This window comes from Vicia villosa, linkage group LG3, assembly GCF_029867415.1.
Source record: "Vicia villosa cultivar HV-30 ecotype Madison, WI linkage group LG3, Vvil1.0, whole genome shotgun sequence".
NCBI lineage: Eukaryota > Viridiplantae > Streptophyta > Magnoliopsida > Fabales > Fabaceae > Vicia > Vicia villosa.
Genome location: NC_081182.1, coordinates 14,271,955 through 14,293,776, shown reverse-complemented (window position 1 = coordinate 14,293,776; position 21,822 = coordinate 14,271,955). Strand labels below are relative to the sequence as shown.

The 21,822-nt window shown below is 35.2% G+C and overlaps 6 protein-coding genes across 6 annotated transcripts; 4 read left to right on the top strand and 2 right to left on the bottom strand.

The window, feature by feature from the left end:
- The first annotated feature begins 561 nt into the window (after positions 1-561).
- LOC131654955 (uncharacterized) lies at positions 562-1,562 on the top strand. Its single transcript, XM_058924877.1, has one exon. The coding sequence runs from the start codon at positions 591-593 to the stop codon at positions 1,470-1,472; it is 882 nt and encodes a 293-aa protein (XP_058780860.1). The 5' UTR covers positions 562-590; the 3' UTR covers positions 1,473-1,562.
- A 2,056-nt stretch (positions 1,563-3,618) lies between these two features.
- On the top strand, positions 3,619-4,527 carry LOC131654954 (uncharacterized). Its single transcript, XM_058924876.1, has one exon. The coding sequence runs from the start codon at positions 3,640-3,642 to the stop codon at positions 4,525-4,527; it is 888 nt and encodes a 295-aa protein (XP_058780859.1). The 5' UTR covers positions 3,619-3,639.
- Positions 4,528-7,266: 2,739 nt separating this feature from the next.
- LOC131654953 (uncharacterized) lies at positions 7,267-8,255 on the top strand. Its single transcript, XM_058924874.1, has one exon. It carries the CDS (start codon positions 7,312-7,314, stop codon positions 8,197-8,199), a length of 888 nt encoding a protein of 295 aa, XP_058780857.1. The 5' UTR covers positions 7,267-7,311; the 3' UTR covers positions 8,200-8,255.
- A 2,108-nt stretch (positions 8,256-10,363) lies between these two features.
- On the top strand, positions 10,364-11,251 carry LOC131657591 (uncharacterized). The gene has a single exon (XM_058926974.1). It carries the CDS (start codon positions 10,364-10,366, stop codon positions 11,249-11,251), a length of 888 nt encoding a protein of 295 aa, XP_058782957.1.
- A 928-nt stretch (positions 11,252-12,179) lies between these two features.
- Positions 12,180-13,454, bottom strand: LOC131654952 (uncharacterized). The gene has a single exon (XM_058924873.1). It carries the CDS (start codon positions 13,237-13,239, stop codon positions 12,265-12,267), a length of 975 nt encoding a protein of 324 aa, XP_058780856.1. The 5' UTR covers positions 13,240-13,454; the 3' UTR covers positions 12,180-12,264.
- Positions 13,455-16,074: 2,620 nt separating this feature from the next.
- On the bottom strand, positions 16,075-17,163 carry LOC131654951 (uncharacterized). The gene has a single exon (XM_058924872.1). The coding sequence runs from the start codon at positions 17,045-17,047 to the stop codon at positions 16,160-16,162; it is 888 nt and encodes a 295-aa protein (XP_058780855.1). The 5' UTR covers positions 17,048-17,163; the 3' UTR covers positions 16,075-16,159.
- Positions 17,164-21,822: the final 4,659 nt, after the last annotated feature.

The window sequence follows — 21,822 nt, the reverse complement described above, 5'->3', positions numbered from 1 at the left end:
TGACAGCAGTGTTTGCTCAATGCTGCTTCCCAACACACCCCTCAGTTTTAAACTTTGGAATCACATGAATATAGCATCTGCCATAAGATAAAACAAAACTCAAACTTTGAACTCGAAGGAGCGTGCATGTGATGGCAGTGCATGAACATGGATGATGGATCATGTGTCTATAGGATGAGAAGCAGTTCTATTTATAAATAACTTGTTCAGATCTGTTTTGATCATGTTCCTTGAACAGAGACATGCCTAGCTGTAATGCAGTTGTTGCTTTAGCATCACAACAATATTGCACACGTGAAGATAATTATGTTTATGATTAAAACACAGTTTTTTGGTGAAGCAGTTGCATTGAATATGTTATAATCAAGCAAACGCGACGGAGTATGAGTTGGGTAAATTCCTTGGAGGAGACACAGCTCTAACTTTTATGCAATAATGTCTCAATTCAAATCTCCATTCGTTGATATGTGATTGAGATTAGATTCCATATGTCACCTAACACCTATAATATATATTGATAAGATGCCAATGGAAAACTGAAGACTCAATTCAACACTCAAATCAAGGCTTCTCTTCTCTTGAGCAAAAAAATGGCAGCTTCTTCTCCTTTGAACACAAAATCCAATTTCCATGCCCGCTCAATCAGCTTGCCATCTAGACCACACCCCCTATTTCTTAAATGCAGTGAACATTTGGAGACCTTATTAAAGTCTTCAAATGAAACCTTCTCCTCATCGTTACTTTTCCATAAGATTGATGGCTTGCGAGATTTGATCGAGTGTGTTGAAAATTTGATTCAGCTTCCACTAACACAAGATGCACTTCTCCATGAACAAAATTGGGTAAATAACCTTTTGGATGGATCCTTAAGGCTCTTAGATGTGTGTAGTGCAGCCAAAGATGCTGTAATTCATACAAAAGAATGCACAAGGGAACTTCAATCCATCATAAGAAGAAGAGGAGGCGGAACGGAGGTCACTGCAGAGGCTAAGAAATTCTTGACATCTAGAAAGGTTGTGAAAAAGGCCATCTCCAAAGCCTTGACAAATTTGAAGGGAAATGCCAAAAATTGCAACATAATATCTACAAACGAAGACCATCAAACGTTGAGTTTGATTAAATTATTACAAGATGTTGAAGTAGCTATACTATCTACATTCCAGACAACACTTCAATTTATCTCAGGGACCACACATTCCAAGTCAAACAGTTGGGGCTCCATTTCCAAGCTAATACAGCCTAAAAGAGTTGCTTGCTCTCTAGTGGCAGATGAGAGTGAATTTGCCCAAGTGGATGTAGCATTGCAATCTTTCTTATTTACCAAGACTAGAAAACTTGAAGGCATCAATGATCTCCAAAACCACTTGGAGAAAACAGAATCATGCATCCAAGACCTTGAAGAAGGGCTTGAGTTTGTGTTTCGGCGTCTCATTAAAATCAGAGTCTCACTTCTCAATACCCTCAACAAATAGTCGTTGAATGTATACAAAAATTAAAATTTTGCAGTAATATAGATACACTTGTACATGAAAATTATATGTGTAAATGCATAGCAGCAGTAACAAAGCAAAACTTTTTCTTAATTTCACATTGCTGTGTTTTATTAAATCTAATGATTATTTACAAACTTTATAGATCAATTAAATCATGACAAAATCCTTTGATCATGAATATAGGTTACAAGATGGTGTAAATCTTACAATTCTAATATAGTCTTATAGTGCCTTAGTTTTGCTAATCTATTTGATAAAATAATAATCAGAGAATGCAACAGTGTTACAGCTTCAGAGCCACTTCTTGGCTAAGGTTGGGTCTTATATCTATCTCTGAGATGACTTGTCTCAGAAGGAAACCTATCTGAAGAGAAAATTGGTGGCCTCCTAGGAAAGTTTAGGATTTGTTCACAGCGCCACGCCTTTCAGAGCAGGGTCCAAGAAACAAAAGGAACGGTTCATAGAGACGCGCTTAAAGCTCATTAAGGGCCATTAAGATGATTGTTGCTGATTAACGTGTCTTCTTATTGGGGATTGGAATCAGACTCTCTATCGGATTATGAGTCATAATGTTTGCCAATTAGCTTAAATACATTATCTTATGCAATTAAGCTTCTTTGGTGACTTCCTTTCCGTTAGTTTTGGACCGATTGGGACGATCCAGTCCTTTGATCTGACCCGAACTCATTTATCATATGTGCATCCTCGTTCCCCAAAGTGAGCTTGTCCGACTTTATCCTATAATCCGACCCACTCTTAGGGTGTACGGTCCTCACCGTTATTCCCCTCATGACTTACGTGTTCGTCATTCCCGACTTAGCAAGATATGAGGTGATGACATCGGTTAACTAGTTGTTTAAAATGTTGAGAAGGGAAACTCCGCCTCTAATTAATCAATCGCCTTGGGAGGCATTCGACTCCAATTTCTATATCTTCAATGCACAACTCTAAATTCTGCCGTGACATTGAAAATTCTAAATAGAAGAAGCTACAACAACTTATTGGAACTCAATTGTTTGTGATTCTTAAGAATCACAATATACTCTTTGAGAGTACAAGAGTTTTGAGATTGTTGACCATTTGGTCTGCTTTAAATGTCCTTTTGGGGCAGTGATAAACAACAACAGAGACTCAAATGAGTTAACAGTTACAATACAACTTCAGCTTTTTTCAAGATGGAAAAAGTTTCAATGCCTTTGTTTGCCGGGTGATTGTCCATTGTAGGAGATTATCAGAGTTTTCTTGCAAATTCTGCCAGCCATCGAGTCTGTTAGTTATTGAGGATGATGACGATGAAACACCTAAACTAATTATAGAGTTTGCTGTGGTGCGGACTTTAGTGGATCCTGGTCCGTGTGGTGCATAGGATAAGCTGTTGTTGCAACTATGTAAAGAGCTTTTGGGGTTTATTTCTACCAAAACTGCAATTTTTTCTTCTCATAAAATAAAGATAGTTATGGTCATAGTAGTTGATATATAGCAAATAACTAGAGGAGACAAGAAGCATATTTTTTATTTTCAAATTCCACTGGTGCTATTCTACTACAGCAGTATTTGCTCAATGCTGTTTCCAATCTCATCCCTCAGTTTTAAACTTGGGAATCACATGAATATAGCATCCTCCATAAGATATAATAAAACTCAAATTTTGGCATGCATGTGATGGGAGTGCATGAACATGGAAAGTGGATCATGTGTCTGTAGGATGACAAGCAGTTCTATTTATATATAACTTGTTAAGATCTGTTTTGATCATGTGGGTGGTGTGAGTCATGTTCCTCCAACAGAGACACGCCTAACAATACTGCAGTTGTTGCTTTAGCATTACAACAGTACTGCACACATGCAAATGGTTATGTGTTTTTTTTTATTAAAACACATTTTAGGTGAAGGGTTTGCATTCAAAATGTTATCATCATGCCAATGAGATATAGTATGAGTTGGAGAGATTCCTTGGAAGAGACACAGCTCTAACATTTATGTAACAATGTCTGATTTCAAATCTCGATTAGTTGGCCTCGTTGATATTCGAATAAGATAAGATTCCTTACGTTGCCAAACACCTATAATAAATATGAAGAAAATAACAAATTCAATTCAACATTCAAACCAAGGCTTCTCTTTCTCTTCTCTTAAACAAAAAGAAATGGCAAGTTCTTCTCCTTTGAACACGAAATCTAATTTCCATGGTCGCTCAATCAGCTTGCCTTCTAGACCACACCCCCTCATTCTTAAATGCACTCAACATTTGGAGACCTTATTAAAGTTTTCAAACGAAACCTTCTCCTCATCGTTACTTTTTCATAAGATTGATGGCTTGCGAGATTTGATCGAGTGTGCTGAAAATTTGATTCAGCTTCCACTCACACAAGATGCACTTGTCCATGAGCATCAAGAAAATTGGGTAAATAACCTTTTGGATGGATCCTTAAGGCTCTTAGATGTGTGTAGTGCAGCCAAAGATGCTGTAATTCATACAAAAGAATGCACAAGGGAACTTCAATCCATCATTAGAAGAAGAGGAGGCGGAACGGAGGTCACTGCAGAGGCTAAGAAATTCTTGACATCTAGAAAGATTGTGAGAAAGGCCATCTCCAAAGTCTTGACAAATTTGAAGGGAAATACCATAGGTTGCAACAGGTTATCAACAAATAAAGATCATCAGTCAGTGGCTTTAATTAACTTATTCCAAGATGTTGAAGTAGCTACACTTTCAACATTTCAAAGAATATTGCAATATATCTCAGGGACCACACATTCCAAATCAAACAGTTGGGGCTCCATTTCCAAGCTAATACAGCCTAAAAGAGTTGCTTGCTCTCTAGTGGCAGATGAGAGTGAATTTGCTCAAGTGGATGTAGCATTGCAGTCTTTCTTATTTACCAAGACTAGAAAAGTTGAAGCTATCAATGATTTACAAAACCACTTGGAGAAAACAGAATCTTGCATTCAAGACCTTGAAGAAGGGCTTGAGTTTCTATTTAGGCGTCTTATTAAAATCAGAGTCTCAATTCTTAATATCCTCAACAATTAGTAGAGGATTGATGAGGATCAAAATTTTGTAGTGATATAGACACTTGTACATGAAAATTATATGAGTAAATGTATAGCAATAATAAAGCGATATACTTTTTCTTAATTTCATGTTCCAATTCCTCTTAAACCCGATGATCATTTACTAACTTGAAGAACTTTAAAATCATGACAACAACTTTAGGATTGTCTTTGTTCTGGACTTAAATCGATTGATACAATTTTGATTTTGTTAATTATAATTGGTTGAAGATATCTATTGTATAAAGTGTAATAGGCCTAATATCCATGATAGAAAAACACAACGTTATTAATTATATCTATCAACTACAAACTAGAACATCTAACAGGAAAACAAATCCAATGGGATAATTTTTTACATTGTTATTCAAATGAGAGTTTCAACTAGATGCAAGAAATCAACAAGTTAAAAAACCTATTTGTTGTTTATTTCTGTTTTCTGCTTAAGTAAGGAATTAATTTCAAAACTAAAAATGAAAAAACAGGAATTTATTTAGAGAAATTATGATTTCACATTTATATTTTTCATCTAAATACTAATCTTATAAGAGAAAAATGAAAAAGGATAGACACACTAGGACGTAAAACTGTTATTCCTATATACCTATTATTCGAAGATACTCTATTTCATTCTCAATTGTTTTCTTATCATTGTTCATTGATTCAATTCAGTACAATTCGATTAGGTATCTAACCGTCAACTGATGGTGTTCTTCTCCATCAACATACCTTGAGAAAGTCCATCCTCAGAAGCAACACATTTTCAATATAATTTTATGTTGGGTCTAAGGGAGAGCGGTTAAGCTTCACATTGTTTCTATAAATGATTATATTATTAGATATATAAGAGAGGTAATTCATATATCTAATCTTTTAAGATTTTTCGATGGAGACGTGACATCTTCTTCTTTTATGGGTTTGTAACATTGGACTCCTTGTTGGTTCCGACTTTCCCGAATTCTCGAACACTTCTCGGCTACTTTCCGTAACACACTTTATCCCATTCATAAATGTTAGTTAGTCTTTCCAATCCCTCATACTTCCCGACAAAAATTTGTATTTATCTTGAAGCATGTCAATATGTCATCTTGTTTGGGTTGAACTGCTATGCAGTCTAAGCTAAAAGCCTTGTGCATTCACGTGTTCTTGTACATTTGTTCCATCAACAATTGGTTAGTTTACCAGTTTGAAGTTAAGAGTTAATGTATCTTTCCAGAACTACAACCAAATAAAAGGCATTGAGTTCTTTGAAACATTCTCCCCTTTAGCTAAAATGACCTCCGTTCACGTGTTATTGGTTTGTTCCATCAACCATTGGTTAATTAGTTCACCAGTTTAATGTTAAGAGCGCATCTTTCCATGAGAATCTTTATGAAACTATATACATTGACATATTCCTCTTGGTTTTGGTTTCGGCTAGTTTAAAAATGTTGAGAAACCAAACTCTAGTTCTAATTATTGGTCAACTCCATTTTCTATATCTTCAATGCACATCTCTAACTTCTTTTAGGACGCACCAACTTTTAGATTGCTGACCACTTATTCTGCTTTCTTCATTTCTCTTCCTATATGCAAAGTATATGTCACCATCAATTGTAATTCCATTTTCGACATCTTTGTTCCTAGGAATAACCGACTGAAGTTAATGCAAGATACCGGTTGATTGCACCATATATATATAATCTTTAACTGTATTATAAATCTCCAAGAGTCTCATAGATCCATCTAATACTTCATCAAGCCGTTTCTCGTGGCAATGCCTGTTGGGTGATTATCAATTGGAGAGCAGCTTATCATTGCTTTCTTGCAAATCCTACAGGCCAATAAGTGTTTTAAGTTATTGAAGATGATAACCAAGAAGCCGTGGCTTCTTAATCCTTCAATTTTTGTAGATTCAACTCAACTAGTGATACAGTTGTGTGTGGTCCATGGAGTAAGTTGTTACTGCAAGTATGCAAGGAGCTTTTGGGGTTTGTTTCAACCAAAACTGCAAGTTTTTCTTCACAAAAAATAAAGATATTTATAGTAGATGAAAATACATGTTGTGGTCCTAGTAGTTTATATATTCTTAATATATAGCAAATATCTAGAGGAGACAAGAAGCATATTTTTTATTTTCAATTTCTACTGGTTCTATGCTACTACAGCAGTGTTTGCTCAATGCTGCATCCCAACTCATTCCTCAATTTTAAATTTGTGAATCACATGAGTATGACATTTTCCAACAGATATAATAATACTGAAATTGTAAACTCCTAGGGGCATGCATTTGCTGGGAGTAAGTGGATTATGAGTCTGTAGGATGAGAAGCAGTTCTATTTATAAATAACTTGTTCAGATCTCTTTTGATCAAATACATGTGTTCAAATGGGTGATGTGATTCATGTTCCTCCAACAGAAACAGGCCTAACAATACTGCAGTTGTTGCTTTAGCATCACAGCAGTACTGTACACATGCAAATGGTTTTTTTATAATTAAAAACATTTTAGGTGAAGCCTTTGCATTGAATATGTTATAATCATGCAAATGACACTGTACGGGTTGGAGAGATTCCTTGGAGGAGACATAGCTCTAACATTTATGTAATAATGTCTGATTTCAAATCTCGATTAGTTGGCCTTATTGATATGTGATTAAGATGAGATTCCTTATGTCGCCTAACACCTACAATATATATTGACAAGATGCCAACGGAAAAATACAGATCCATAGACTCAATTCACCATTCAAACCAAGGCTTCTCTTTCTCTTAAACAAAAAGAAATGGCAGGTTCTTCTTCTTTGAACACAAAATCCAATTTCCATGGTCGCTCAATCAGCTTGCCTTCTAGACCACACCCCCTCATTCTTAAATGCAACGAACATTTGGAGACCTTATTAAAGTCTTCAAATGAAACCTTCTCCTCATCGTTACTTTTCCATAAGATTGATGGCTTGCGAGATTTGATCGAGTGTGTTGAAAATTTGATTCAGCTTCCACTAACACAAGAAGCACTTGTCCATGAGCATCAAGAAAATTGGGTAAATAACCTTTTGGATGGATCCTTAAGGCTATTAGATGTGTGTAGTTCAGCCAAAGATGCTGTAATTCATACAAAAGAATGCACAAGGGAACTTCAATCCATCATTAGAAGAAGAGGAGGCAGAGCGGATGTCACTGCAGAGGCAAAGAAATTCTTGATATCTAGGAAGGTTGTGAAAAAGGCCATCTCCAAAACCTTGACAAATATGAAGGTTAATACCAAAAGTTGCAATATGTTATATACAAACAAAGATCATCAAACAGTGGCTTTAATTAACTTATTACAAGATGTTGAAGTGGCTACACTATCTTCATTTCAGACAATACTACAATTTATCTCGGGGACTACACAGTCAAAGTCAAACAGTTGGGGTTCCATTTCCAAACTAATTCAGCCCAAAAGAGTTGCTTGTTCACTATTGACGGATGAAAGTGAATTTGCTCAAGTGGATGTAGCATTGCAGTCTTTTGTATTTACCAAGACTGGAAAACTCGAGGCTATCAATGATTTACAAAACCACTTGGAGAAAACAGAATCTTGCATTCAAGACCTTGAAGAAGGGCTTGAGTTTCTATTTAGGCGTCTTATTAAAACCAGAGTCTCACTTCTTAATATCCTCAGCAATTAGTAGAGGATTGATGAGGATCAAAATTTTGTAGTGATATAGATACACTTGTACATGAAATTATAAAAGTAAATGTATAGCAATAATAAACTGATACTATTCTTAATTTCCTGTTGCAGTATCCTTTTAAACCGGATGATTATTTACTAACTTGTTAATTCTCTTTGTTTATTAAATCATGACAATAGAGTTAGGATTATCTTTGTTTTGGACTTGTATTGATGGATGCTATTTTACTTTTGTTAATTAAAATCGGTTGATTATATCTATTGTATAAGGTCTAATAGGCCTAATATCCATGATAGAGAGGTGTTCAAGTGGAAGTCTATGTGTCTAAAGAATTCGATTTAAAAGGCCAATAGCTTTTCTACCCGAGTTATGATACTTACAAGATATCCAATTCACCGCAGGAAAAATAGCCTCTAGCATTGGCCGGAACCCGTGCTAAACATCAGGCAGTTTGAACAAAGCAGTGAGACATAGACCTATGTTCTTTGGTTTTGAAATTAAACTTGAGCACTAAAGTCTTTGAATGTGATGGAAATCGCAAGATCAACCGGTATGATAATTAATCGTTATTGGTCACACAATTGTACCATCAACTACAAACTAGAACAACTAATAGCAAAACAAATCCAATGGGCTAAATGTTGACATTGTTATTCAAAATGTGAATGAAATATTTTTTGAAGTGTCATGGAACACAGCCAATTTTATTCTAAGCAGCTAAACATACGAACCTAACTCTCAGTTTGTAGTATAATTTTACACTACTAAATAATTTTTACCCGTGCGCACGGGTATATTACTAATTAGTTTTTGGTGAAAGAGTATATTAGGGAGAGCCTAATCACGTCTCAATCTTAGGTAGATATAGTTGATAACAAACAAATCAAGGGGTCTGTGCTCATGCTCCATGCATGTTGTTTATTCAGTTTGCTTTATTTAGATGATTGCTCTACTAAATGAACGTTGGTCCTTTTCTTGTATAGCAATAAACAGTTTCATTTCTTATATTTCCACTGCATTCATAAAATATTATTATAGCATCTTTCATTTTTCATTGCATTCATTAAACAGTTGCATAATGCATTTTGCATTTTCCTTTTCTTCGGTTGGTTTCTTCGTTGGTGGGGAGGTTCTTGGAAGTCATCTTATGAGAAACTGTAACACAATATACTCTTTGGGATCCCAAGAGCTTTGAGATTCTTGACCATTTCCTCTGCTTTGATAGTCCATTGGGGACAGTGATAAACAACAACAAAGACTATAATGACTTAACAAACGCAGCAACAAATTCTGCAAGCGCGTTGAGTGTGTGAGTTATTGAAGATAATGAAAAAGAAGCTTCACAATCCTTCTTGAATCTTTACTAATTCGACTCAACTAGCGATACTGTGGGGTCTGGAGGAGAGGATAAGCTCTAGCTACAAGTATGCAAATTTCGAGGTTTTTTCCTACAGCAAATGCTATTTTCTGTTTACAGAAAATAAAGATAGATGAGATTATAATAATACAAGTTGAGGGTCATAGTAGTTTATATATACAAAAGACTAGAGGAGACAAGAAGAATATTCTTTATTTTTAAATCCATAAGTGTTTGCTCAATGCTTCCCATCTCATACCTCAAATATTAACACATTGTGAACTCCAAGGGGCATTCATGTGATGGAAGTGCATGAATGAACATGGTTACCAGATTATGTGTCGGTATGACGAGAAATACATGTGTATGAGTAGATCAAGGATTTCAACTGATGTAAACATAGGTTTAAATGGGTGGTGCGATTCATGTTCCTTCAACAGAGACATGCCTAACAGCACTGCAGTTGTTGCTTTAGCATCACCGCAGGATTGCACAGGTGAAGATAATTATGTTTATGATAAAAACACACTTTTTTGGTGAAGCATTTGCGTTGAAAATGTTATAATCATGCAAATGCGACGGAGTATGAGTTGGAGAAATTCCTTGGAGGAGACACAGCTCTAACTTTTATGCAATAATGTCTGAATTCAAATCTCGATTAGTTGGCCTCGTTGATATGCAAATAAGATTAGATTCCATATGTTGATAAGATATATATTGATAAGATGCCCATGGAAAATAACAAACTCAATTCAACATTCAAATCAAAGTTTCTCTTTCTCTTCCCTTAAGAAAAACAAAATGGCAGCTTCTTCCCATTTGAACACAAAATCCAATTTCCACGGTCGCTCAATCAGCTTGCCTTCTAGACCACACCCACTCATTCTTAAATGCAATGATCATTTGGAGACCTTATTAAAGTCTTCAACTGAAACTTCCTCATCATCGTTACTTTGCCATAAGATTGATGGTTTGCGAGATTTGATCGAGTGTGTTGAAAATTTGATTCAGCTGCCACTAACCCAAGATGCACTTATCCATGAACAACAAGAAAATTGGGTAAATAACCTCTTCGATGGATCCTTAAGGCTCTTAGATGTTTGTAGTGCAGCAAAAGATGCTGTAATTCATACAAAAGAGTGCACAAGGGAACTTCAATCCATTATAAGACGAAGAGGAAGCGGTGCGGAGGTCACTGCAGAGGCTAAGAAATATTTGACATCTAGAAAGGTTGTGAAAAAGGCCATAGCCAAAGCCTTGACAAATATGAAGCGAAATACCAAAAATTGCAACATGCTATCTACAAACAAAGACCATCAAACAGTAACTTTGATTAAATTATTACAAGATATTGAAGTAGCTACACTATCTACATTTCAAACAATCCTGCAATTTATCTCAGGAACTGCACAATCAAAGTCAAACAAATGGGGTTCCATTTCCAAACTAATTCAGCCTAAAAGAGTTGCATGTTCACAATTGACGGAAGAAAGTGAATTTTCTCAAGTGGATGCAGCTTTAGAGTCTTTCCTATTAACCAAGACTAGAAAAGTTGAAGGCATCAATGATCTGCAAAACCATTTGGAGAAAACAGAATCTTGTATTCAAGACCTTGAAGAAGGGCTTGAGTTTCTGTTTCGGCGTCTTATTAAAATTAGAGTCTCACTTCTTAATACCCTCAACCATTAGTTGAATGTATACAAGGATCAAAATTTTGTAGTGATGTAGATACACTTGTAAATGAAGATATATGAGTAAATGTATAGCAATAATAAACCAATACTTTTTCTTAATTTCCCTTTGCAATATCCTCTTAAACCGGATGATTATTTACTTACTTGTAGATCTATTAATAATAGCTAGAAGGATCTCATATTTAGCAAGCAAAAACAGTTCAAAAATTACTCAAAGTTGTTCAAAAATTAGGAAACATCAGGCAGTTTGAACAAAACAATGAGACCAGTGTTCTTTGGTTAACTCAGATTTGAATGTGATGGAAATCTGCATGTCAAACAGTATGATAATAATCTCTATTGAGTCACACAATTGTTACATCAAATATCTACAGCACGGGTTCAACAACAATTGTAACATCAACTACTAACTATAACATCTAACAAAAAAACAAATCCAATGGGCTAAATTTTGAGTGTTAATTTTCTCCATTCGCACGGGTTCTGGTCAATGCTGGTGGCTATTTTTCCTGTGGCGAATCTGATATCTTGCAAGTAGCATAACTCTGAAGATATTCTAGTAGAAAATATGTTGGCCTTTTAATTCAAATTCTTTAGAAACATAGACTTCCACTAGAACACATCTCTATCATGGATATAACAATAAGTAATCATAGAGTTTTAGAGTCAATCCTAACCACACTTCGATATAATTAGTAACTTAGTATCCTTCTATCATGAATATTATTAGGCCTATCACACCTTATACAATAAATATGTTCAACTAATTTTAATTAACAAAACCAAATAGCATCAATTAATACAAGTTCAAAATAAAGAAAATCATAAAGCTATTGTCATGATTTGATATATCTACAAGTTAGTAAATAATCATCGGGTTTAAGAGGATACTGGAACACGAAATTTAGAAAAAGTATCGCTTTATTATTGTTATACATTTACATATATAATTTCCATGTACAAGTGTATCTATATCACTACAAAATTTTGATTCCCATAAAAACTCTATTAATTATTAAGGATATTAAGAAATGACACTCTGATTTTGATAAGACGTCTAAACAGAAACTCGAGTCCTTCTTCAAGGTCTTGAATGCATGACTCGGTTTTCTCCAAGTGGTTTTGCAGATCATTGATGCCTTCAACTTTACTCGTCTTGGTAAATATGAAAGACTGCAATGCTACATCCACTTGAGCAAATTCACTTTCATCTGTCAATTGTGAGCAAGCAACTCTTTTGGGCTGAATTAGCTTGGAAATGGAACCCCAGCTGTTTGACTTTGATTGTGTAGTCCCTGAGATAAATTGCAGTATTGTTTGAAATGTAGAAAGTGTAGCTACTTCAATATCTTGTAATAATTTAATCAAAGACAATGTTTGATGGTCTTTGTTTGTAGATAACATGTTGCAATTTTTGGTATTTCCTTTCAAATTTGTCAAGGCTTTGGAGATGGCCTTTTTCACAATCTTTCTAGATGTCAAAAATTTCTTAGCCTCTGCAGTGACCTCCGTTCCGCCTCCTCTTCGTCTTATGATGGATTGAAGTTCCCTTGTGCATTCTTTTGTATGAATTACAGCATCTTTGGCTGAACTACACACATCTAATAGCCTTAAGGATCCATCCAAGAGGTTATTAACCCAATTTTCTTGATGCTGATCATGAACAAGTGCATCTTGTGTTAGTGGAAGCTGAATCAAATTTTCAACACACTCGATCAAATCTCGCAAGCCATCAATCTTATGGAAAAGTGACGATGAGGAAGAGGTTTCATTGGAAGAGCTTAGTAAGGTTTCCAAATGTTGACTGCATTTAAGAACGAGGGGGTGTGGTCTAGATGGCAAGCTGATTGAGCGGCCATGGAAATTGGATTTTGTATTTATAGGAATTACTGCCATTTTTATTTTTCTGCTAAAGAGAAGAAAAAGAGAAGCCTTTGTTTGAATGTTGAGTTGAGTTATGGATCTGTATTTTTCCATTGGCATCTTCTCAATTTATATCAAAGTTGTTAGGCGACATAAGGAATCTCATCTTAATCACATATCAATGAGGCCAACTAATCCAGATTTGGATTGAGACATTATTTGATAAATGTTAGAGCTGTGTCTCCTCCAAGGAATCTCTCCAACTCATACTCTGTCTTATTTGCATGATTATAACATTTTCAATGCAAATGCTTCACCTAAGATGTGTTTTAATTATAAACATAACTATTTTCATGTGTGTTAAGTGCTGTGATGCTAAAGCAACAACTGCAGTATTATCAGGGATGTCTGAGTTGGAGGAACATGAATCACACCATCCATATATTAACACCTGTTGAAATCCTTGATCAACTCATGAACATGTAATTGATCAAAACAGATCTTAACAAATAATTTATAAATAGAAATGCTCCTCCTTATACAGACACATGATCTGCTATCCATGTTCATGCACTTCCATCACATGCATGCCCCTTCTTGGAGTTCACAATTTGAGTTTTATATTATATATCTTACGGAAGATGCTATATTCATATGATTCCTAAGTTTAATATTGGAGGGTGAGTTGGGAAGCAGCATTGAGCAAACACTGCTGCAGTAGAACTTGTCTCCTCTAGCTATTTGCTATATCTAAAGAATAAGTAAGCTAATAGAACCATAACTCTTATTTCATCCACTATAGCTATTTGTGGTAGAAACAAACCCCAAATCTCTCTGCATGGTCGTACCAACAGCTTCTTCATCATCATCTTCAATAACTTAAACACTGAATGGCCTGTAGGATTTGCAAGAAAGCAATGATAAGCTGCTCCAATTGACAGTCGCCCAACAAGCATTGCCATGAGAAACAGGTTGATGAACCATTAGATGAATCTACGAGACTCTTGGAGATTTATAATACAGTCAAGATTGTACGGTGCAATCAACAAATATTTTGCATGAACTTCAGTCAGTTATTCTTAGGAAGAGAGATGTGGAAAGTGGAACTACAGTTTAGGGTGATAAATACTTGGCATATAAGAAGAAAAATGAGGAAAGCAATTGCAACTGCTCTTGGAAATTTGAAAGCAATGAAAAGTAAGTTCAAAGTTTCTTCAAAAAACCAACACAATGAGACTTTTTTCAGTGCTTAGCAATTTCAAAGTTGGTGCGTCTTAAAAGAATATAGTGTAATTCACAACAATCAGAAACAAATTACTTCATAAAGGTTAATGCAGGGTTGTAGTTTCTCATCAGTTCCAAGGCTTCTTCTATTCAGAATTTCAAATTCTTATGCACAAGTTAGAGTCGTGCATTGAAGATATCGATAATGGAGTTCACCATAAATTAGAACCAGAGTTTGGCTTCTCAACTTTTTTCAAGTTGTTGTCGAACCCAAAACCAAGAGGAATATGTCAATGTATATATATAGTTTCATAAAGATTCTCATGTAAAGATACATTCTTAATCTTAACTTCAAACTGGTAAACTAACCAATGGTTGATGGAACAAATGTACAAAGAATATGTGAATGCAGGTAAACACAAAAAATTTGGTGGGAGCGATCAGAGATTGAAATGACTAATATGTTTATGAATAGAATAACGTGTGCTATGGACAGTAGCCAGTGTTAGAGAGTTTGGGGAAATGGGGACCAACAATGAGTCTAATGTTCCAGACCCACAAAAGGAGAAGACGTTACATCGCCATCCAGATAGTTCATTTGCCTATGCACATAATTGATGCTGAAGAGAAGTGAGGTTTGAATATTCATTTAGCATTCGGTAGTCATGTATACAAGTCATCCGTAAATTGCATTAAGAGGAGGGCACCGTGGCACCGTAAGCTCACGTGCGAAACATTTACTAATTTCACGCATCATTTACAATAATTGACGCATCAAGACCACTTCTTTGAATCTCATCAACAGTCCTTTAAATTTCATTTCCTTGATTACTTGTTGTTTTTTTCATCAGCTTTGTTCTTTATTATTATCATTATTATTATTATTTCCTTGCTTTTTGACTAGCATTGCCTTAAATGTGACCTGGACCACCAAAAGAGTTTGATTGCTACTTTACTTGAGTTGGCTCGAAGGATTTATCAAACCTGTGCCAACATCCCATGGCTGAGTGACCATACTTGTTGTAGAGCTGACAAGTTGGAAATTACAAGTGCAAAGATTGGACTTATCACGTCCATAACCATAAAATTGACGTCCTCTACCAGAAAATTGTTGATAACCACCATGACTTCCTGAGTTTTCACTTAGTGTGTGAGCCAAATTTGCAGTGGCATTCATGACAACTAACTCTTGTCGATACTTGTCAAGCTGTGCTTTTTGAACATAGAGAAGAGGTTCAATGTCATAAAGATCCAAAGGATCAACTTCACCATAGATTATCATGATGAATGAGTTGCATTCTTCGGGTAAGCCTTGTAGAATTGCATGAACCTGATCTCTTTTATAAATAGGATCTCCAATAGCAAGAAGTAAATCAACTATAGCTCTAATTCTTAAAACATACTTTGAGATTGAATGATCTGCCTTCTTCGTAATTTTGAGTTCTTACCTCAACTGATGAATCCAAGCTTTCATCAACGCCTGAAAACGCTTATGAATTTTGTCTAAAAGTATGTATGCAAGATAATACTTGAGTGTAGAGTAACTTCAGAAATTGTAGAGAGGATCTAAGTAAAGAGAGTTAGGTCTTGAACAAGCCAAGATCCCTATTCTTCGGAAACGCATGATAAATCCTAAAGCTATTGTCTTGATTTAATTTCTGTACAAGTTAGTAAATAATCATCAGGTTTCCGAAGATGTTGCAATAGGAAATTAATAAAAAGTATCGCTTTATTATTGCTATTCATTTTCACATATAATTTTCATGTACAAGTGTATTTATATCACTACAAAATTTTGATCCTTGTATACATTCAACTAATGATTGAGGGTATTAAGAAGTGAGACTCGGATTTTAATGAGACGCCTAAACAGAAACTCAAGTCCTTCTTCAAGGTCCTGACTGCAACATTCTATTTTCTCCAAATGGTTTTGTAGATCATTGATAGCTTCAAGTTTTCCAGTCTCGGTAAATAGGAAACACTGCAATGCTACATCCACTTGGGCAAATTCACTCTCATCTGCAACTAGAGAGCAAGCAACTCTTTTAGGCTGTATAAGCTTGGAAATGGAGCCCCAACTGTTGGATTTTGACGGTGTGGTCCCTGAGATAAATTGCAGTGTTGTCTGGAATGTAGTTAGTGTAGCTACTTCAACATCTTGTAATAATTTAATCAAAGCCAATGTTTGATGGTCTTTGTTTGTTGATAACCTGTTGCAACTTTTGGTATTTCCCTTCAAATTTGTCAAGGCTTTGGAGATGGCCTTTTTCACAACTTTTCTAGATGTCATGAATTTCTTAGCCTCTGCAGTGACGTCCGCTCCGTCTCCTCTTCTTCTTATGATGGATTGAAGTTCTCTTGTGTATTCTTTTGTATGAATTAGAGAATCTTTAGCTGCACTACACGCATCTAAGAGCCTTAAGGATCCATCCAAAAGGTTGTTTACCCAATTTTCTTGATGATCATGAACAAGTGCATCTTGTGTGAGTGGAAGCTGAATCAAATTTTCAACACACTCAATCAAATCTCGCAAGCCATCGATCTTATGGAAAAGTAACGATGAGGAGAAGGTTTCATTAGAAGACTTTAATAAGGTCTCCAAATGTTCACTGCATTTAAGAAATAAGGGGTGTGGTCTAGATGGCAAGCTGATTGAGCGAGCATGGAAATTGGATCTTGTGTTCAAAGGAGAAGAAGCTGCCATTTTTTGCTCAAGAGAAAAGAAAGAGAAGCCTTGATTTGAATGTTGAATTGAGTCTGTACTTTTTCATTGGCATCTTCTCAATATATATCATAGGTGTTAGGCGACATATGGAATCTCTTCTTATTCATATATCAATGAGGTCAACTAATCAAGATTTGAATCCAAACATTACTACATAAATGTTAGAGATGTGTCTCCTCCAAGGAATCTCTCCAACTCATACTATGTTGCATTTGCATTATTATAACATTTTCAATGCAAATGCTTCACCTAAAAAAAGGAGTTTTAATAATAATAATACTGGTGTGATGCTAATGCAACAATTGCAGCATGTCTCTTGGAGGAACATGATCAAAACAGATCTTAACAAGCTATTTATAAATAAGAATGCTTGTCATCCTACAGACACATGATCCACATTCCATGTTCATGCACTCCGATCACCTGCACGCCCCTTGAAGTTCAAAATTTGAGTTCTATTATATCTTATGGAAGATGCTATATTTATGTGATTCCAAAGTTTAAAATTGAGGGGTGCGTTGGGAAGCAGCATTGAGCACGACTACTAGGACCATTACTTGTATTCTCATCTTCAAAATTGTAGTTGTTGTAGAACAAACCCAAAAGGACTAGTTGAGTTAAATCTACAAAGATTAAATTAAACACTGCATTTCGCACGTATTCACACTAATTTGACCTTTAGATCACCAAATGAAATGGTAGTTAGTTGCACTTTCTGGATTTGCACCCTTGCACTTTATAGACTGCTACTCAACACCCTATTTTTGGATGAGGCGCTCCATTTTATAAACATTTCTAGACTCTATTGTTTATGAATTAACCGATGTGGGACTGTGTTACGCTCTATTAGTCTTTTAATATATTTTAGACTGTACTTTATTGTTATTAACTAGACAAAGTAAAAAAATCTATTGATAGTGTACCGGCTATGTAACAACCAGATCCAGTACAACATACGGAAACAAATTAGGTGACTATGATCTTAGAGCATTCATATTCATTAATTATATCCATTTGACTTCTTTAAATGGGTTCTCTTAATTTTTTTATATTATATTACACTTTAGTTATTTAAACAACTCATCTATAATTCTCAAGTATTGATTTATCTCATCAAAAAATTTAAAATGGATCACACCAAACCTCCACAATTTACATCCATATATTTTATTGGCACTTGAAGTATAATGTTTATGTTGAATTAAATGGGAAAGAACAGTAAAAAAGCATTCCTACGTTAAAGAACGTATGCAAATGTACCAAAGTTTTTTCCTCCATAAATATCCATTAAATTCTGACATGATGGCTTAAAAATTTGTGTAGACACGGCTTGAATCCATCGATATTTATGCTCTTAACATCAAACTAGTGAACTACCCATTCAACCATTGTTCAAAGAACACATGAATGAAGCACATTTTAGCTAAAGCTGGAGAATATTGCAAACAACTCAATTCCTTTTGATTGCCTCTCGACTCGATCTAAGCTTCAACAACATCATGTACAAATGCCCGTCTTTATATCCTTGGTGTGAATTAGAAGATGAAGATGAGTGGCATGTGTTTTTCGGATGCTTTTCTACAACTCAAAGCTGACAGGCAGCAGGTTTGTCATCTATAATCGAACCTCGTTTACATACTTTCCACGACGCTAAGTCCCTTATTTTTTATGTTTGTAGTCGTGAGGATCGTAGGGATGCGGGTAGATTTGTTGTTTTGCTTGAGGTTCTTTGGCAGAGTAGGAATAATGTGGTTTGGCAAGATGCTCGAGAGGATGCTATGATGATTGGTATACAAGCTTATCATAATTGGCATGATTGGTTGTTAGCTAGAGAAGAGCGTAACTCATACGTTGCCCCTAATAACCCAGATGTGTGGATTCCGCCTTTGATAGATCAGGTGAAGTGCAATGTCGACGCAGGTTTCCATAATGTTTGTCGAACCTCGAATAGAGGGTGATATTTCAGGTATCACTTAGGGAGGTTTCTCACCACTGGTGTGTCTTGTGATGTGGGTATTATTTCTGTCATTGAAGCTGAAGCAACTACACTGAAGGAAGCAATCCAAAATTTCATCTCTCTACAATTATCTCATGTTATTTTTTAAAGTTATTGTCAATTTGTAATCTAGTCTATTCATACAAAACATCTAGGTAACTCTGAATTTAGTTTTAGTATTAAGGCTACTCAGAATTTGTTGCCTTTTTTCCAAACTTTGAGGTCAAGTTCATAAAGTGCCAAGCAAAATTGATTGCCCATATCTTAGCTAAAGCGGTCAATTCTTAGTCTAGGCGTATTATTCTTAATATGATACCTCCTTGTATTGAATATTGTTCTTTGAATGATATCAGTTAAGTTTGTTAATGTAAAAAAAACCCAATTCCTTTTATTTGGTTGTAATTCTTATTAGTAACCCAAATTTAAACCTTTCAATAGAGGCAACATAGCATTAATTAGTTTTAATATTGTATAAATTATAATAATTACATTATCTATCTTTTACAATTCATATATATATATATATATATATATATATATATATATATATATATATGATGTGATTTCATTTGACACACAATTACATTCAGAAAATACACTTTCAATATGGTATCAAAAGTTAAGGGTTTCACGATCCCTTCTATTTTGTCCTAATAACTTTGTCGTTCACAATACAAACGGCTACTACGTGCCTCTCTTATTCGCAACCGCACATCCGATCACCGGTGTGTCGCCACCACTAGGTTCAAAACTCTCCGACAAACCCGTTGATGTAAAGCACTCCCCCAATCAACGTGCCACACGTTCCCTCAAGCATGATCACCATCCCGGTGCATACACCTCATGCACACTGCACCAGATCCATTTTTCAACGCGTTTCCCCAATTTCGCTGTTCATTCCGACCGTACTATCCTCCCACCACTAAGTGGCCTTGTTTGCATGTTTATCAACCATCAACTCTCACGGGAGATCATTCCGCAATCGAATTCGTCACTTTTATCAAAGTTTCGCTCGAGAAACTAAGTGAAACAACTAACTACAACATATTGGTTAGTGCTTTCAAGTTATAGATTTACTGTCAAGGACTTGAATATCACTTGACCAAATAATCGAAGATACTTCCAGCGTCCATTGCAATAAATGGAAGCATACCAATGCCTCTATATGCATCGTGTTATGATTTTCCATATCGCCTAATCTCCAAGTGTAGTATCAAGCATTTACAACTTGTTATGAGATTTAAGAAAAGGCTAAAAAAATCTTCTCCACCGATGTCTATTATCTTTACAATGTCATCCTTAATATCAACCCTTTAAAATTAGAGAATATGGATATGTAAGCTTATCTTAGTAAGCTTGATTTTTTTAATGTTAATTTTTCAACCCTAATGTCTTTTACAAATGATGCAACAACTCATTAACAATTAACAAGTTTTTTATGATCACGACACTTATCAGACTGCCACCAAAACTTGATTCTATCAGTAATCAGATTTTATTGGGATCCCTTGTTCCTGACCATGAATTAGTTAGTGAACAGTTGTTGTGCTTCATTACACCTCACACTTTTCAACCAATCTCCACTCTATCTTCCACTGAATCATCTACTCTTTCTTCCCATTACCATGGTCGTGGTGGACAGAACAAAGGATGTGGTGGCCAACACCATGGTATTCTTTGTAACCATTACAATCTTTATAGTCATATGAAGTTGAATGTCGTATAAAGGCTTACGTGGCAGAGGAAGACAATGAAGTAGGTTCCCCTTCAAATAAAAAACAAGAAAACATGGTTTTGTCCTTTCCCCTAGTCCTCACTCCAAAATGATAAAATGACAAAAATCAGTGACATAAGGTCAATTTCCAAGTTTCCAATCTAGTACTACCAGAAATTCTAAAAATTTTGAAAAATTTCAAACTTTTTGAAACTACCGAAAATTATGAATTTTCCGGTACAATTGGATATACGAAAATCCAAAAATTTCATAGTTTCTGGTAAAACATTCTGGAAATTCCATAAATTAAGGTTAAAACTTCCGGAAATTCCATTATTTCAAGACAAAACCTCAGACAATTCCAAAATATAAGGTAAATTACTCACTTTTTCAATAACTTCCGGTAGATTCTATAAATTTCCGATATCGCTAGAGAAATTTTTAAATCTGCGCAACCTTTAAGTGAATTTTGAAAATGTTGGAAATTGTTTGTAAGGCTATTATAGTCTTTTTATTGCATTTGGGGGGGGGGGGTGTCAGGTACAACTTGAGGTGACAAATTAAAACCTCCTAGATTTTCTATGGGGAACAACATGGGGCCACTCGGCCCCGTAGTCCAGGTTACGATCAGTTCGTAATGAGCCGCTGATTTTTTGTATGACAGATCTTCAAAACTTCAAATTTTAGTGTTTTTTTCCTTCTTGACTCCCCTTTTGTCTAAAACGACTTTTTTATCCTAAAAACCGATGAAACACATGAAAAACAAATAAAAAAGAAAAAACAAAGCTTAAAACATCAATATTTAAACATGAAAATTATTAAAAATATGATCTAGATAATCTTATCACATACCATCCTCAATCTTATGGTCAATCAAACGCTTTAGATAAAATTGAAAAATGAAAAAACAAAACTTAAAACATCAATACTTAAACATGAAAATTATTGAAAATATGATCTAAATAATCTTATCACATATCATCCTCAATTAGATGGTCAATCAAACGCTTTAAATAAATGTCTAAAATGTATTTGAGGTGCTTT